Source organism: Pseudorca crassidens, chromosome 2 (genome assembly GCF_039906515.1).
Source record: "Pseudorca crassidens isolate mPseCra1 chromosome 2, mPseCra1.hap1, whole genome shotgun sequence".
Taxonomy (NCBI): Eukaryota; Metazoa; Chordata; class Mammalia; order Artiodactyla; family Delphinidae; genus Pseudorca; species Pseudorca crassidens.
This window is the reverse complement of record NC_090297.1, coordinates 101,629,730-101,646,494: the sequence shown is the minus strand read 5'-3', so window position 1 is coordinate 101,646,494 and position 16,765 is coordinate 101,629,730. Positions and strand designations below refer to the sequence as shown.

At 45.7% G+C, this 16,765-nt stretch overlaps 1 protein-coding gene and 1 long non-coding RNA gene across 2 annotated transcripts in view; both read left to right on the top strand.

The window, feature by feature from the left end:
* LOC137219197 (uncharacterized) overlaps positions 1–16,765 on the top strand; it is a 241,562-nt gene that overhangs the window by 172,191 nt on the left and 52,606 nt on the right. The window lies entirely within an intron of this gene.
* Positions 5,530–16,765, top strand: part of CASQ2 (calsequestrin 2) — a 63,842-nt gene continuing 52,606 nt past the window's right edge. The window contains exon 1 of the mRNA XM_067727393.1: positions 5,530–6,049. Coding sequence (XP_067583494.1) covers positions 5,816–6,049 — 234 coding nt within the window. The 5' untranslated portion in view covers positions 5,530–5,815. The remainder of the gene's footprint in view (positions 6,050–16,765) is intronic.

Genomic DNA, 16,765 nt, shown 5'->3' with positions numbered 1-16,765 from the left:
CTTGTAAAAAAAAAAAAGCTGATTTCTTTTTATTTTCTTGTCCTTTAAATTTTCTCTAAGTTTTTCTATTTTTGTTTCTTCCTGAAGGAGACAGAGAAGGGTCCCCCTCCTTATGCAGAATAGCCTGGGATCATGACAAACCAGACAGAAGAACAGGGTCCAAATCCAGTCTCTGCTACTTATCAGCTGTATTAATTTGGTAGAGCACTTGATCTTGAATCCCAGTCTCCTCATCTGTGAAATAGAAGGAATAATACTTAGCTTGATTTTGAATTTTAAATGAGATGATGTATAAAATGTAATGAGCCCAATGACCGACTCATAGCAAGCACTGAAAACATTAGTTCCCTTCTTGCTTTTCCTCTTATACACACAAGAAAGCACAGGAGGTGACTCAGTACAGGGCCAAAACCCAGAACATGTCCACAAATGAGCAGTCTCACATTGTGGGCAGCCATCTATTGTTCTGAAGCAATTTCTGGCTTGTCCAAGTGACTTCATGAGCCCCCCGTGAGAGGCATCTAGCTGTGGTTGCAAGTGGTAGAGAAAACAGAAACAAAGCACAAAGTCCACCTTCTGGGTTCAAACCCCAGCTCTGCTATGACTAGCCACATGACCCTGTGCAAGTTAGTTAACCTCTCTGTACCTCTGCTTACCCATCTGGGAATACTAAAACTATCAACCTCCTGGGTAAAGAAGAATAAGTTAAATTTTGTAAAGTACTTAAAATAAGACCTGGTACAAAGTTAGTGCTTCACATTTATTTAACAAATATTTAATGAGAACTACTATTGGCAAGGCCGGTTTCAAGGAATACTTTGAACAGATGCAGTGCTGGCTCCTATAAGGCTCAGTCTAGCTGGGGAAAAAAGAATCCTCAATGGGAGGGATGTTCCCAAGGAGAAGTATGGTTGGTACCTAAGGGGAGTGAATGTCAGCTCCTGGTCTACACTGAGGGCCTCCCTGAGGAAGTGACATTCGTTAAGATCTGGACGGTTTTACAACCTTGCTCTTTTTTCTGCGGGCCTCTCACTGTTGTGGCCTCTCCCGTTGCAGAGCACAGGCTCCAGATGCGCAGGCTCAGCGGCCATGGCTCACGGGCCCAGCCACTCAGCGGCATGTGGGATCCTCCCGGACCGGGGCACGAACCCGTGTCACCTGCATCGGCAGGCGGACTCCCAACCACTGCACCACCAGGGAAGCCCCCAACCTTGCTCTTTTTAAACCTAGCATTGATCTTTCTCTGCTCGGCTCTATTTAGGAGTTTTCTGGTGCTGGGGACCAGGGAAGGCTCCTGGGGCTGCCTGATATTCAGAGTCAAGAGGAAAAGGAAGGCCCTGGGGTTGCGGACAGGACTGTTCTGATTTGACCAGAGGAAGCCTCGGGCACCCGGCTGTAGACTCAGGCATTTCTGGGACTTTCTCTTGCAGGCCAGCATGCTGACTCCCCTGGCCCTTGGCGCAGCGGAATGGGAGGAATGGGCTCAAAGAAAGAAAGATGCCATACTCCACTTTGTCCACTGGGTGGAGTATTTTAGCCAAAGAAGGGGCTTTTGGAGGCAGTGAAGTCCTAGACCTCTGCCTTGGAGGAGAGGCAAGCTTGGACTTGTGAGAGTCACGCCCATGAAACCCTCTTCCGCGGGTAACAGTCAACGAACTTCCTCAAACCTGTGGCCTGTGCCAGGGCCTATCCTGGGAAAGAAAAGATTCTATGGGCAGAACAAATTCTAGAAGTTTAGAGCCAGAAAGCGGCCATGGGAGACCAGTGAGTCTGACCCTCTTTTCCACAAATTAGAAATGTGAGGGCCGAGAGGTGAGGAGACTCACCAAGGTCACACAGCTGGGTTGAGCTGTGTCACACCAGCCCAGGATCCAGGTGTCCTGGCTTCCGGGTCACAGCTCTCTCTGAGCTGCCTCCGAGTCGTTCAGATAGGTTCCCTACCCTGTGGACCCACCCATGTAGGTGTGAGCCCATATGTCTTATTAACAGACAAAAAAGTCTGAGAGAGAAAACTGATGCTTCCATCGGAGGTGGATGCAACGCCCCCTAGTGGTGGAATCGCCGTAGGTCTCAGTGCGGAGGCACCTACCTCTTCTCCCTGGAAGAAGCATGCTCTCTGCCTCAGCCCTGCCCTCCCTGCTGCTCCTAGGTTCCCTCCTTGAAGATGCTTTCCTTCACCCACGGTCCAAAAGGGCCACCTCCCACCCACTGTCGCAGGCTCTCCCTTGTCCTTCTCAACTGCTCTTTAGAGCACGTGCCTCTATTTGAAGTCCTATTTTACACGGGTGCACACACATATACCCCTTAAGTACATTGACTATTTACTGCTCATCTCCCCTCTCGGATGTAAACTCAGTGAGTTCAGATGAATAATGTGTCCAACCCCAGTACCCAGTAGAGCGTCTGGTACATAGAAGGTGCCCCATAAAAATGTATTTAATTAACAAATAAATGAAAGATCATGGCTTCAAATCCTGATTCATCTGTAAAACGAGTTATTGTGAAGATCCAGTTAAATAATATATGCAAAATGGTCCTGCCACCTGTCAAGGGTAAACAAATGAAAGGGGGAGGTTAGAATATGGGATTCTAGGGAGTGGCCACTGGAGTGAGGGACTGGAAATTGTTAGCAAAAACAAGGGGCCTATGTCATATATCGTGACAATAGTTAACGTACATTTATACTGATTTCCTTCCTTTGTTTTATCCTTTCTTGTTTAAAAACAAAGACAAAAAATACCTGCTAATAGCACATAAAGACACACGTACAATTCAGCAAAGTCACATAAACCAGGCATGTGCAGGTGACACCCTGACCTGGGTAGCTGCTAAAACTGGAATGAAAAGCTGATTTGCTAGATGCCACATTGACTCAGACATGTCAGAAGCATCCCTTGTTTACAAAATAAATACATTGGGAGGGAGGGAGACGCAAGAGGGAAGAGATATGGGAACATATGTATATGTATAACTGATTCACTTTGTTATAAAGCAGAAACTAACACACACAAAAATAATAAAAAATAAATACATTAAGGTTGGTGGGCAAGAAAGCAAAGGAAAAACAAACACAATAAAAAGCAGTCAGAAAAAAATGGCTGGGACATAAAAAGTCGATCATGCAAACCTAACCTTCCTAAGAGGGGGACATGCATTCCACCCCCCGGGTCCCGGTGTGGGTGGCCAGTGGGAAACCTGATCACCACAACACGTGTGAGTAGCCGTGCCGTCCTCAGGGCTGGGCTTTGAGGCCCCAAACTGAGCCAGGATTTAGGGACAGGAACTTTCCACACTGGAGCTTTTTTTCTGTTAATACACAGTTGGTCATAAGCCAGACTTGAGGGCTAAACTGAATTTTTTAAAATTATCCCTTTACCCTGGTACTTTTCATCAGTTGCAAGTCAGTGGGAAATTCAAAGACTCTGACTTTAAACGTCTCTCAGTTTTTTGGTAACATTAAAAAAAAGCATATATTAAGAGAAGTGGAGCAAATTCTAAATAAAGATAAGCCAGTGAGATTGAGACAACTGGGAACAGTTTTGGGAAGCTGACCTTGAAAAGACAAGACATACATTGTTTCACTCAAAAATCATTTTCCCCTTAAATTTTCTAAAGAGAGCAGAGATCTTGCACACTTGCAAGTGACCTGAAAAGCTAACCACATCTTAGAACGGCTATTCTTGGCTCTATCTTTTTTTTTGCAGTACGTGGGCCTCTCACTGCTGTGGCCTCTCCCGTTGCGGAGCACAGGCTCCGGACGCGCAGGCTCAGTGGCCATGGTTCACGGGCCCGGCCGCTCCGCGACATGTGGGATCTTCCCAGACCGGGGCACGAACCCGTGTCCCCTGATCGGCAGGCGGACTCTCAACCACTGCGCCACCAGGGAAGCCCTCTTGGTTCTATCTTTAAAAGCCTAGAGAATTCACCATCAGAAAGAACTGAATGCTGTCATGGGTTTCAGCGAGGGGTTCCCCAAGGTCCTGGCTTCCTGGACATGAACCTGTCCTGAAGACAACTCCCGTCAGCCTGACTGTCAGCATCAGGACCTCTGGCTGCAGTGGAGGGGCCTGCTTTCACTCATGCAGGCCACTGAACTTCTTTTCTCCTTCTGTTCCCTGCAAAGTTTGTATGGGACAGAGTCCTTGCTATTTCCAAAGCTGATTTTCCAACCAGAAGAAGAAGAATTTGGCCTAAATCATGAGAGCCATTAGACTACTCTAAAGAGCGGAATGACAGGGGTGGACTGTTGTTTGACCAGAAAAGATGAAGCCACTCAAGAAAAGAAGTGTCTGTGGGGGAATTGCCCCATCAGAGTGAAAGCACCCAGGAGCACCAGGCTCCAAGGCAGAGCTGAACCCTCACTCAGGCAGTTGATGACGCGATCTCTGCCAGGGTGCTGAGCTCCCCTGTGCAATGAGCCCTAATCACGTCTGCCCCAGTTGCCTGCTGGATTCAAGAAGGCAGAGAGAAAAGCGTTCACAAACCATTACTATTAGAAACTGAGAAGTAATTATTACAATAACCTACGTTCCACCATCTCCAGGAAGAATGAAGTAACTATAATAGCTGCCGTGTTTGGGTAACTGTTTTGTACCATGCCTTCCCATCTCTGTGTTCCAAGCCTTACAATATAGTCGTAATTATCCCCATTTTACATGGTGGGCGTGGTGATGGGGCGGAGAGGTTGAGAATCAGAGAGGGTGAGTGACCCTCCATAGTCTATTCAGCCATTAAGAGGCAGAGCACGGCTTTGAACTCGGATCTGTCCGGCTCCTGGACTCTCTACAGCAGTCTGTCTCTAATGAAGAGGAAAAGGGCAAAAATGATACATTGGGGGTTAATGTTAAAAAAGAAAGATGACGGGGATGATAGCGAAAAGCCTAAGAGGGCTTCTGAGGAAGACTGTTGAACTTTTATTTTATTTAATTTTATAATGGGGCAGGATCTCCTGGTGTCAGCAGCGTTCAGCGGTGAGCCGGGGCAGAAGGAGAGGAACTGTGACCCCGGGTGGGCTGGACTCCTGGAAAACTCCATGCTTTCTGTGGAGAAAGGGTGACCCTACATTCCTCGCCCAGTGACCAGCAGAGCCACGGGGACACGGCGCAATGGCCAGCCAGGGAAAAGGCAGGTGCAGAACATCAAGTCCACCTGGGGGTCTGGCTGGTCCCCAGGTCAGCAGTGAGTAGGTAGGGGATGAGCAGCCTGCCAGGAAGGAACAGACTGAAATAGTTCCCTGGGGTAATAGACCGATTCAACGGCGTCTGAGTGGCCCTGTGCACATCCAGTGCCACGTCTCTCTCCTCTCCTTTTCTCCTCCTCCCTCTTGAGTGAACTTCTCTCCTCTGACCTTCCCGCCCTCCCTATTTCATGTGCACACGTTCCCCCCTGTCTCCCTCCCACCTCCTCCTCCACCGGCCTGACAAACTGTATCAGCGAATCCCTCAACAGTGCCATATCTAACTTTTTAATTCATTGCATGATTTATTTTTAGCCTGAAACAACTGCATCCTAAAAATGGAGTTCCTGATGAGACAGGGGCTGGGCAGAGCTATGCGAGGTATCTGGGGCTGGGCCGCCTAGCCTGGCTCTGGTTCTACACATGCATGGGTGTGAGCCTCTGCACGCTTCGTCCCAAGCCCACGATTACAGTCAGCAGCCAGAGAAGGTGAAGAGGGGGTTCTCGGGCCCAGGAAGGGCCAAGGAGAGAGACGAGATCGGCCTCTCTGCTCCCCACTGCTCCCAGCAAGTCCTCTAAGGCACCAGCCTCTTTCCTACGCACGGTGTCTCTGGGAAAGAAAAACAAAACTTTGCCCAGATGAAGAGAACCCACCTGTTTGTGGTGGCGGTCTACCTGCTGTCCTCCTGCAGGGCAGAGGAGGGGCTGAACTTCCCCACCTATGACGGCAAGGACCGCGTGGTCAGTCTAACCGAGAAGAACTTCAAGCAGGTTTTGAAGAAATACGACCTACTCTGTCTCTACTACCATGAGCCCGTGTCTTCAGATAAAGTCGCGCAGAAACAGTTCCAACTGAAAGAAATCGTGCTGGAGGTGAGTGGGGGGCCCCCAGACCACGTGGCCCAAGGGAGCGGGAGGTGGCCAGTGGTTGGCATGGGAGGACCTGAGGTCGCTGAGAGTATATCCTCAAGTCTTGCCGCATTTCAGTCTCAGGCAAATCTGAAGATATTCTTGTTGCAAAGCTGGGATGTGTGAAAAACAGGGGTGGGTCCAGACTCTTAGGATGGGACAATTGAACGTGCTGCATGGTGCATAATAGTCTGTAAAGATGTAAAGTCTGTCATCTGATGGTCCTCTTGATTTCTCAAGGGTAATAGTTCCAGCGACTCTTTTTCTCAGAGAATGTTAAAGCTATTGTTAAAAAGCCTGACTGAAATGAAATCCAGGATTATTTGCAGGTTTCCTTCGGCGTGCTAATTTCCTACTCTTTGTTCCCTTAAGTCTCCCCATGATCCTGATGAAGCAGGAGTCATTTGACCTTGCCTGTCCTCGTGGGTCAGATGGGGAATATCACTAAGCGATGAGCCTCTCCTGTGACGCGGTTTTAGTCAACATTGCACAGTGTAGACGTGGGCAGATTTAAGCTGCGCGTTCATTAATGGGAATATTTCTCTTTCTCAGAAAGTTCTTGGTGTGAGTTCAGGGAAGATGCTGAAGTCAGTTCTTATTTCATCTGCATTACATGGTCTGTCCGTAAACCTGGCGCTGGGACCCGTTCTCTAATCCTGTGTGAGTGCCCCAGGAACTCCTCCCACAGTTCCTCCTGGACAGTTTCAGATCGCTTACACTCAGGAACACCTGTGAGTGCCAAGAATTCTAATAGGCACCAAGATCCCTTATCAGTCCCCAGGTCGGGCTCAGCCCAGGCACAAATCTGTGAAAAGGACTCCTGGAGAACTACAGCAGTTTATTAACCGGCGCAGCCAGAAAGCTCAGCTCAATCAGATGCCTTTTTTTCTTTCTTTTTTTCCAGTGTTATTGAGACATAACTGACATACTTTATAATCAAAGACTCTGATGAACAGAAGTACCATGTAAAACCCACGTGGATTTTAATTCTCAAGAAAAAGTGGCTGTAATAAAATCCAGGAAAACCACCCCAAACACATCAAAATATCTTTGATAATTAAAAAAGTATTGCAGAATCCTGTGTGTCCCGATCATCACACACGTATCTATTTTCAGAGGATTTATATACGGCAGTGTGGTCATTACAGAGAGCTCTGGTGGACAAGAAACCTCTGTGGGTTACAAGTGAGGAAAAAGCAGGGACCGTTATTAGGTCTTTGTACTATACATACGGGAAAATTACAGGCTGGAAAAAACCAGGACATACAGCACAGCTGCTGCTCAGCCCATGAAATCCTCACTCACATGATTATCTCCATCTCAAACTGCCCTACTCAATTATAGAGACATATTTATGAAAAGTTAATTGAAGGTATAAGGATTCTACCATATCTGCTTGTATCTATCCACTTAGCCTAGAAATCAAAAAGAATGCCAGTGCAAGCAGTGACCCCATTTCTGATTCCCTGTTATATTAACACACATGCACACACACACACACACACACTCACACACAAACTCCCCCAAGAATCTGTCTCTCCCAAAGATGAATTCTGTACTCCCAAGGAAAATCCTGAGAAGGAGCTTTGCCCTGGACTTACCATCCTTCCAGCCACCTTTGATCCAAGAGTGCCCGGCAGAGACTGACAAGGAGGAAGTTGAGCACAGGAGGTAGTCTGATGCCCCACGGACTCCTAAATCACTAAGGGAAAGAGATCACAGAACCTGGAGTCAGGAGTTCCTGATTTATATTCTGGCTTTGCCTCTACTGGACGCATGACATAGGGCAGGTTACTTAATTTCTCTGAGCCTCATATTCTTATCTATAAATGAAAAAAATAACTATCATACAGGCTTATGAGATGATTAAATAATAATAATCAGCATTTATTGAATGCTTCCTGCGTGCGGGGATTGTATGTGGTAGCTGGTTTGATCTTTACAGTACTTCTCTGATGTAGATACAGTTACTATCCCCCTTTTACAGATGGGGAAACTGAGGCACAGAGAGGCTAAGTTGCCCAAGATCACTCTACTCGTGCGGGTGAAGGCAGCTTTAGCCCCTGTACTGCGTTACTGCTGGAATCAGATGAGACGATGTACAAGGAGTTGGTGGATACCCTGTTCAGTATTATTTCAAGAGTCTTCCTTAAATAGAGTACTCAGCCTGTGAGCCCGGGCCTGGTGATGCCAGCTGTATCATCTGTATCAGCTGAAAGGCACGGAGCCCCAGAGGCGCTGCTCATGCAAATGTCCAAACCCTGGGGGAGGTAGGGCTCCCTCCACGCGGGTCGGGGAGGGGAGGGGTGGGCCTTTGTTGAGATACCTGTCAGGTGCCAGCTGTTCCTCAGAATCCAGGACAAGACTGGTTCCAGGAATCCCATGACTGATAAGAGAGGGTAGATGTGAACCTGTAAATTATTTTTGTGGTCAGAAAAGCCTATTTTGTCCTCTTAATTCCCTGGACTCCAAACCTACACTAAGGAAAATATCCTGCCCATCCCAGAGCTGTGTCTGTTTGGGATAGAAGGAAGGGAGGAGACAGTGGAATCTCAGCCCTGGGCAGACAGCACAGGAAGAGGCGGGCTCCTTCCCTCCCAATAGTTTGGGAAGGTGGCTTTCTTTCTTCTTTGTGAATTTTATTTTATTTACTTTTTATACAGCTGGTTCTTATTAGTTATCTGTTTTATACATATTAGTGTATATATATGTCAATCCCAATCTCCCAATTCATCCCACCACCACCCACCCAGGGAAGGTGGCTTGGCTGTCCATGTTTTTTATCATAACTCACTATGACCTAATGTGTACAGACACATACACAGGTGAAACAAAAGTTTCATAGGACAACACATTATTATTTGGGGAATACTTGGATTTAAAATACTTTTGTCTCCTATTTGATTGTTATTTTCTATTCTTCTATTGTATTTCATTAAAAAAATACTAATCCCAACCTATTAAATTGATTTCCCTCTCCAGTGATGAGTTGCCATCCTCAGGTTGAAAACCCAGGGAATTTCTAAGGGTTAGAAAGTTAGGAATTAGAAGTGCAAAACTCGTCACATGAAGGCCATCCCATTCTGATAAAAAAAATCCAAAGGTACTATGGTCAATGTTTTGTCTGCTGCTGTAAGGACTGACGTTGAAACACCCAGAAACAGTCCCATCCACAGGGTAAGGAGGTCACTGCCTGACTTGGGGCCTTGAAATGCATATCATTTAGTCATACATCTGTCACTCACTCTAGGTTGGGCTTTGGGGTGTGCGCTGTGGATACCGGGAACGTGAGGCACTCAGGTGGCTCATAGCCTGATATGGAAATTATAGTGCAATACAAATGAAAAGCCACAGTGCAACGGGGTCACTGTAACAGTAGGGCAATATAAGGTCCTCTGGGAGCGCAGAGGAAAGAGGAAGCACCCCGCCCTCTGGGAGAGATGTGGAAGGCATGACAAGGAAGAATTGATTTGTGAAAATGAGTAGAATTTACCAGACAAATAAGCGAGGGTCGGGGAGGGAACCGCAAGAGCTAAGGTTCTGATAGCTCCCAAATCTTTTTCCACCCCACTAGCTTTTTCCTAAAATTTGGCCACGAGGGCCTCGTTCCTTTAGGTAAAATTTTTATCCCTACTTAGTCAAGCCATCTGGGAGAAGCCATCTTTTAAGACATTGCTATCCATTTACACTTCCATCGGATCAAGTTTGAGTTTTATGTTGAGAGCAGGGTTTGATAAGGGGAAGAGGAGAAAGGGAAGAATATGAGGCCATTAAAAGCTTAGGCAGAAAAAGGCTAAGTCAAATGGCACCGGGAGGCATCACATTCAAACTTTGCTTTGCGTTTGGTTGGGGTCTAATTCTGGGGGACCCTAGTGTTGGTGCATTGTACGTAGCTCTATACAGATGTTCTGTAAATGCTTGTTGAGTGAATGAGTGAAGTGTTAGAGCTCAGAAGAACCTTGTGAACCATCTAGATTTTTCTGAACCTCTCACGTCATACATGCGGCCTTACAGTGTTGTGACTTACACAGCTGGTAATCCTGATTCTTGGTTGGGCATTTCATCCACAAAATAACAACACACTAGTGTAAGAATATGTTAGACTATGTGGAAAAGACAAAGCAGGCAATAAGAACTGCCACCCAGAGCTAAACATGGTTAATGTTCTGATAGAGTTCTTTCCAGTATTTTTTTCTATGCATAAAATCACGTTTTCCAATTAGGTTTATACCTTTTTTTTTTTTTTTTGCGGTACGCGGGCCTCTCACTGTTGTGGCCTCTCCCGTTGCGGAGCACAGGCTCTGGACGCGCAAGCTCAGCGGCCATGGCTCACGGGCCCAGCCGTTCCGCTGCATGTGGGGTCTTCCCGGACCGGGGCACGAACCCATGTCTCCTGCATCGGCAGGCGGACTCTCAACCACCGCGCCACCAGGGAAGCCCATATACCATTTTTATAGTTTTGTTTCCTGCTTATTTCGTTTCAGTATATTGTGAGTGTTCCTATGTCACTAAATAGCTTTAAATTCTTGACAAACATAATGTTAATGCTGGCATAGTATTCCATTGTATGATCATACATATTTTTAAGATAATTTCTCTGTTTTTTTTCCTTTTAATTTTTTAAAAAAATTTTATTGGAGTATAGTTGATTTACAATGTTGTGTTAGTTTTAGGTGTACAGCATAGTGAATCAGTTATACGTATACATATATTCACTCTTTTTTAGATTCTTTTCCCATATAGGCCATTACAGAATTTCTCTCTTTTTGGACACTGACACAAAATTTTCAGGGTTTTAAAAACCTTTGTCTATTTATATTTTTATTGTTGTTTTAATGGACATTCTTTGATTTCTAACTAGGCTGAATTTTTCATAAAATTATTTGCCATTTACATTTTTTCTTATTTTTCTATGTCTTTTCCCCATTTTTTCTATTGAGGTGTCAACTCAGATTATAAAGGGAGTTGCAATTTTGTATACTATTTCCTTCAGCTTTGGCCAAGTCAGCAAATGTAGTCATACCACAATGGCTGAATCCTGTTAGTACCACAAGACTCAGAGACACAAGAGGAGGATACGGGCACTGAATTTGATTCTTCCTTACTCCCTTGTTGCCTGCTTCCACCTTCGCCTTGAAACTGCAGTGCAAGTGCTATGCCTATCATGTTCTATAAATATTGCCAGAGAAAGTCCTCCCACATTCGACATCACTGACCTCTCTCAGGTTGAAATGCTTGAGAGGTGGTGTGCTCTAACGTGGGCTTCCAAATCAGACAGACCTGGGTTTAATTCCCAAGGAAGTCTGTCTGTGTTCAGGTTCCTTACTTGTGATGTGAGATGCTGGAGATGGTGTGAGGATTCAGTGAGGCAGGATGGCAAGAGCTCAGCTTCTGGCACACAGAAGGTACTGGAAAAATGCTGACTCCTTTCAGCCCTCACCCCCTTTCAGTTGGGATTTTAGATACAGCCCAGCCTAACCCGTCACTTTAGAGACTGAGGACCCCAGGCCACTTTCAGAGAGCTCAGGACTGGTGATGTGATGCCATGTTGCTTATTCACAGCCAGCCACGCCCAGAAAGGTGGAGTGACTTTTCCTGATCACAGACCCTCTCCCTCTGATCGCCAAGGCTTACGGAGCCTGTGTCTGATAGATTCCACAACATCATCAGCGTCAGTTCTTAAATTAGGCCCCTTCCACATTTTCAGTCACACTGCAGCCTCCTTGCATTTAAGAAGTTCTTCCATTCCCTTCAGGCTCCTTCTAACTCACTCTTTCTCTCCTTGGAGACATATGTTGGAGTTCTCCCCCTAGATTGGAAGCTTCCTGAAGGCAACTGAATTCAAAGCAAACTTGGTGAGGGGGGAAAGTTTAAAAAAAAAAAAGAGATGGAATCAAGTTCCTATGGACAAGGACAAAAAAACTGCTTGTGAACCAAAAACACAACTGAATGAATGACCTGGTCATGTGACAGAGGATGCCTTGATGTCAGAAGGAACCCCAGCAGTATGCTGTCCACATCGTGAGTTCCTGAGCTCGCTGGAAACGGTGTCATGGTCCTGCCAAATGCCTAGGCCAGGTTTGGGGAACCATTTACTTCTTCCTCTTCCCCTCCTACCTTCACACAGATCTTATCCCCCAGTCCAAGGCCCATTTCCTTTCCTCTACACCACTCCACCTCTAGGAAACCAGCATTCCAACCTGAAAAAGAAGGAAGGAAAAGGTGAAAACTTTTCCTAGTGAGCTTCATGCGTACGGAGAAATGATTTCATGGCCACTTAAGCATCTCTAGAGGGAAAGGAGAAAGGAGGCCTCAGTGTTGGAATCGCTGGGCACTCTGATCACATTCATCTCCAGAGTTGAGGCTGTGCACTGTGTATGTATGTCCTATGGGAGCAACTAAACACACCAACCTGTAACCAATATACATTTACAGGATTAGGAAAAACTACAGGGGATTTTTCTCAGGCAAGTTAGTGAGTGTTTCATAACATGAAAATACGTACTGTGAATCCTTGAATAGAAATATTCATTCGTCAAATATCTTTTGCTCTTAGTGGGACTCTCAGGAATCATAGCATGAATGAATGAGTCACTGAATAGGTGGTGAACAAGCAATGCTTTCCACACTGTGAACAGTAAATATCACTTCATTTGTTTAGGGTGACTGGTCCCTGGGATTGGCTGGCAACCTGGGGTCCTGGCACAGAAATAGCCACATCACTCCGGTAGTTGCCCGCCAGGTTGACCAGCTGCACCTGTCGTTTCTCGGGAGGTCCGAGGCTGCTTCCCCTCTGAATCCCCTCTGATGCTTCCCCAGAGGATCCCCTCTGCAGGGCCTTCTGCTCTTCCTGCTTAAGGAGGTCCCACTTCGCTCACCACAAAAAAGCCACTGCCATCCCCACACATGACCTGCCCAGGGGCTCTCTCCCGAGCCCTCTTGGATATCAAATGGCAAGATCACTACCTAAAAATTATTGGAAATGGCCTGTCCACCAGCAGGGAGGGTTATTGTTTTGACTGATTGTCCAGGGCTGGTAAGCAGGTTATTTCCCAATACTTTTTAGATGGTGATTCCAGAACAGATCATCCATTAGGCTCTACAGGGGAGGAGGAGGCTTGTTCCATCATCTATGGCAGAACTAAGAATCTGAATCCCGTGCATTGCAGGCTTCTGGGTTCTGCTAAGTGTCCTAACGCCGCTGCTCTCAGTCTGCCAAAGCCCACAACAGACCGAGCTCCCTTCTGTATTCAGGTCTCAGTTTCCTAATCAATCTATATATCAGTGAGAAATCTTTGGTGGGGTGACTGCAGCCTCTTTAGGTTCTGCCATATGCCCAGTGTTGTCGACATGACTTTTGTGCACAGCCATCCTCGTGTATCCAACTTCAGGTGAGGTCGCAGTGCTTGGGCAAAACAGACAGCTGCGGGTCAGAGTAACTGAATTTCTCTTTCATCTACTATTTGCTCCTGGGCAAGTCACAAATATGCATCGCATTTTATTCATCTAAAACATCAACTGTGTGCTTTCTACCTCAGTGAATTAAGAGAATTCAATGAAAACAGGTGAATAAAATTTCTCATAAGAGTATAAGAAGCTGGACAAGTGTCAGGTGTTATTACTTTGTTACGTTGTTTACTACTTAGGAACTAGGTAGCCTGCTGAGTCCCTGAAATACAGCTGGTGCTTATCCAATGCTAATTCCCTTCACCTGTCGCTTGAAAGGTAGCCCCTGTTCTTGGCCAGTGGCAGTAGTTCTCAACCTTGGCTGCACGTGGGACTCACCTATGGAGTTTTAAAAAACACCTATGCCTGGGTCTTTCCCACCCCCCCGCCCCCCACCAGCACTGATTTAACTGGTCGTAGGGGAAGGGATGAGATCCAGGTGCTACAGTTTTTAAAACCTCCCTGGGTGATTCTAACGTGCGGCCAAGTTTGGGGACCACTTGAGGCTTGATGCTCAAAATGTGGACGGCGAACCACACCAGCGGCAATGGTATAACCAGGGTGCTTGTTCCATTTAAACAGGATCCACAGGTGATTCGTAGGCATGTTAAAGTTTGCAAAGCACTATACTGGTCTGCTGGGTTGGAGAAATTTTCCAGATGACCATAATCATGTTGCACCTGCTTGACCTTTGGTCTGTTGACTCTCCTGAATGACAATGGACCTGTCAACATTCCTCTGATTTGGAAAACTGCTGAGACGTGAAGTTGGTTTGGGGGCTGCAGGGATTCAGGTCTGCTCTAGGGACTCTGCCAGGTCTCCCAGTCTTCTCCCACGGTGCCCTCGCTCACACAGTCAGTGATTAATACTTTGGACTTCCTAAGAAAGGGAAGATCTGGGCCCATGGGAAGCCTCCCCCTCCTTGAGAGGTTTCCAGTGGAATTACAGGGGTTTCTAAGGCCAGATCAGAAGGTGCCTTAAAGGATCTTAGATCAGGGTCCAGGATTTACCTTCAGAAAGGGAGGAAAAGCATCTATTTGGTTGCCATGGCACACTTCCCTTTTCTCCACAAGAGATGACAAAAAATCTGAGAACCCTGGGGGTATATGAATATGGGATACTAACATGTTAGCATGTTTAACAGAAGAGTACAGGGAAGCTGCTCAGAGAAAACTGGTGAGTGTTCTATAACGTGGAACTAAGACTTGTGAACATCCAAATAGAAATATTCATTCTTTCATTTATTTGTCAAATATTCATGCACTGCTTACTTAGAAAATGCAGATGACATGGTCCCTGGTAGCTAAGGAGTTGGTCTTCTTTTGTTGATGATGAGAACTCACTTCCTTTAGGTCTATGCTTAAGTGTCATCTCATGAAAGAAGTCATCCTGACCACCTATATAAATCACACTGTCCAAGCACCCCCTTAGCCCTTCAACCTTACTTTATTCTTCTCCATAGCCCTTGGCTGACGTAGTGCATATTCTTCTACAGTGCTGTAGAGTGTAAAACCCACAGAGACAAGGACTTTGTTCTCTTCATTGCTGTACTCCAGCACCTAGATCAGTGTCTGATTCACAGTGGGCTCTCAACGGTGTTTGCTGAATGAATGTTAAATGAACAGATGAGGATGGAGGGGTATGGAAATGGCACTTATTATGAACTTACCATAAAACATGTCCAATATGGGTGCTTTGCATATGTCATTCTGTTGAACTCTTACAACGTAGTCTCACATTATGTACAAAGAAATGATTCCATAGAGTTGAGTAGAAATTGCCCAAAGTCACAAAGCTACAGAATGGCACAGCATGAAGCAGGATTTGAACCCACGTCTACTTGTTTCCAAACATCATGTTCCTTCCACTACACCAAGGAACTGGGACTGCTGAATTGGATCGCTTCCTGTTTGTAAGCAGGGCCAACTTACAAAAGGACAAGTGTCTCTAGTTTGAATTCTGGATTTTCACCCACACTTAAGCAGTGTTTAATTTCACAACTGGACTATGTGTGGAACTAAAGTGACTGGTGTGAGTAGAGGGACTAATGCTTAGCACCACCTACTTGGTATTTAATAAATGTTGGATGGGTGGGTAGAAGGATGGATGGAGAGGAAAGAAAAAAGAATGGAATTACAGATTCATTGCCTACATCGGAAATACATTTCTCCTTGATATCTTTAAAAAATTAAATCAGTTTTCAAAAAAGAATTGAGTGGAAATGTGAAAAATTAAACTGAATCTGTCAGATTCAGGGAACTGTTTGTCATCCCTGCTTAATCCTGCTGAAATATGGGTAAAACAGATTTTTTTTTAACCATGGGACTCTCAGTCCAAAATACATACACAGTATGGGCAGAAACCTCTGGGTTCTCTAAGGCTGATGCTGTCTTAAACCTATTTAGCACTGGAAAATGTCCCAGTGGCTGCATTTCCAAACCTCAAGAGAGGAAGGCAAAATGAAATTTTGGGAGGCAAGTGAATCCACAGATGGGATGATGTGGGAACACTGGGCAGAGAATCGCAACACACACAGGATTCAGGTATTTCTTCCAACCGCTCACTGCCCAAAGATGGGATTCTCCAAACTCGCACCTGCTGCACTCGGAATATTCAGATGAGGTCAGGCTTATTTTGTTTTGGCTTTGAGACTAAATCCTCGCGTAGAGCCAGTGCTCTCAGAAGATGAGCGCCCAGGCTCACTCTTCAGTGGCACTTCTCCTTAGAGCCCACGTGCCACTGAACTGTTGGATGCGTGTTTGCTCTGCACTTCTCAGTAATAAAACTAGAGCCTGGGGTGAGATGGTGAAAAGACAAGAAGCGCTATGGTAAGAGTGTGGATTGAGTTGATTACAGTTAAATGTTCTCTTCCATACACAGAATTAATACGGAAATAGAGATTTTACAAAATGGCAAATACAGTGTTGATCCAGAAGCTTTTAGACCATTGGAACCTTCTCTTCTCACTCCTCCCACCCGCAAAAGCCCTCGATAATATTCAAGCCCAAATAGGATATCTAGTCATCGTATCCTTGAGGCAGACCTCCTCCCAAAGTTATACATTTCTAAATGGAGATATGAGAGACCAAAAAAGTCACTGTGATAAAAGTATTATAAGGATAATTGTAGTGTAAAGTAGCAAAATAGAAACAAACAAAATCTGTTTCAAAATCACAAGATTTTTCTTTAAAAGCAGCAGCCCTATTGCAGTTTGAGCTTCACTGATTGGCGTGG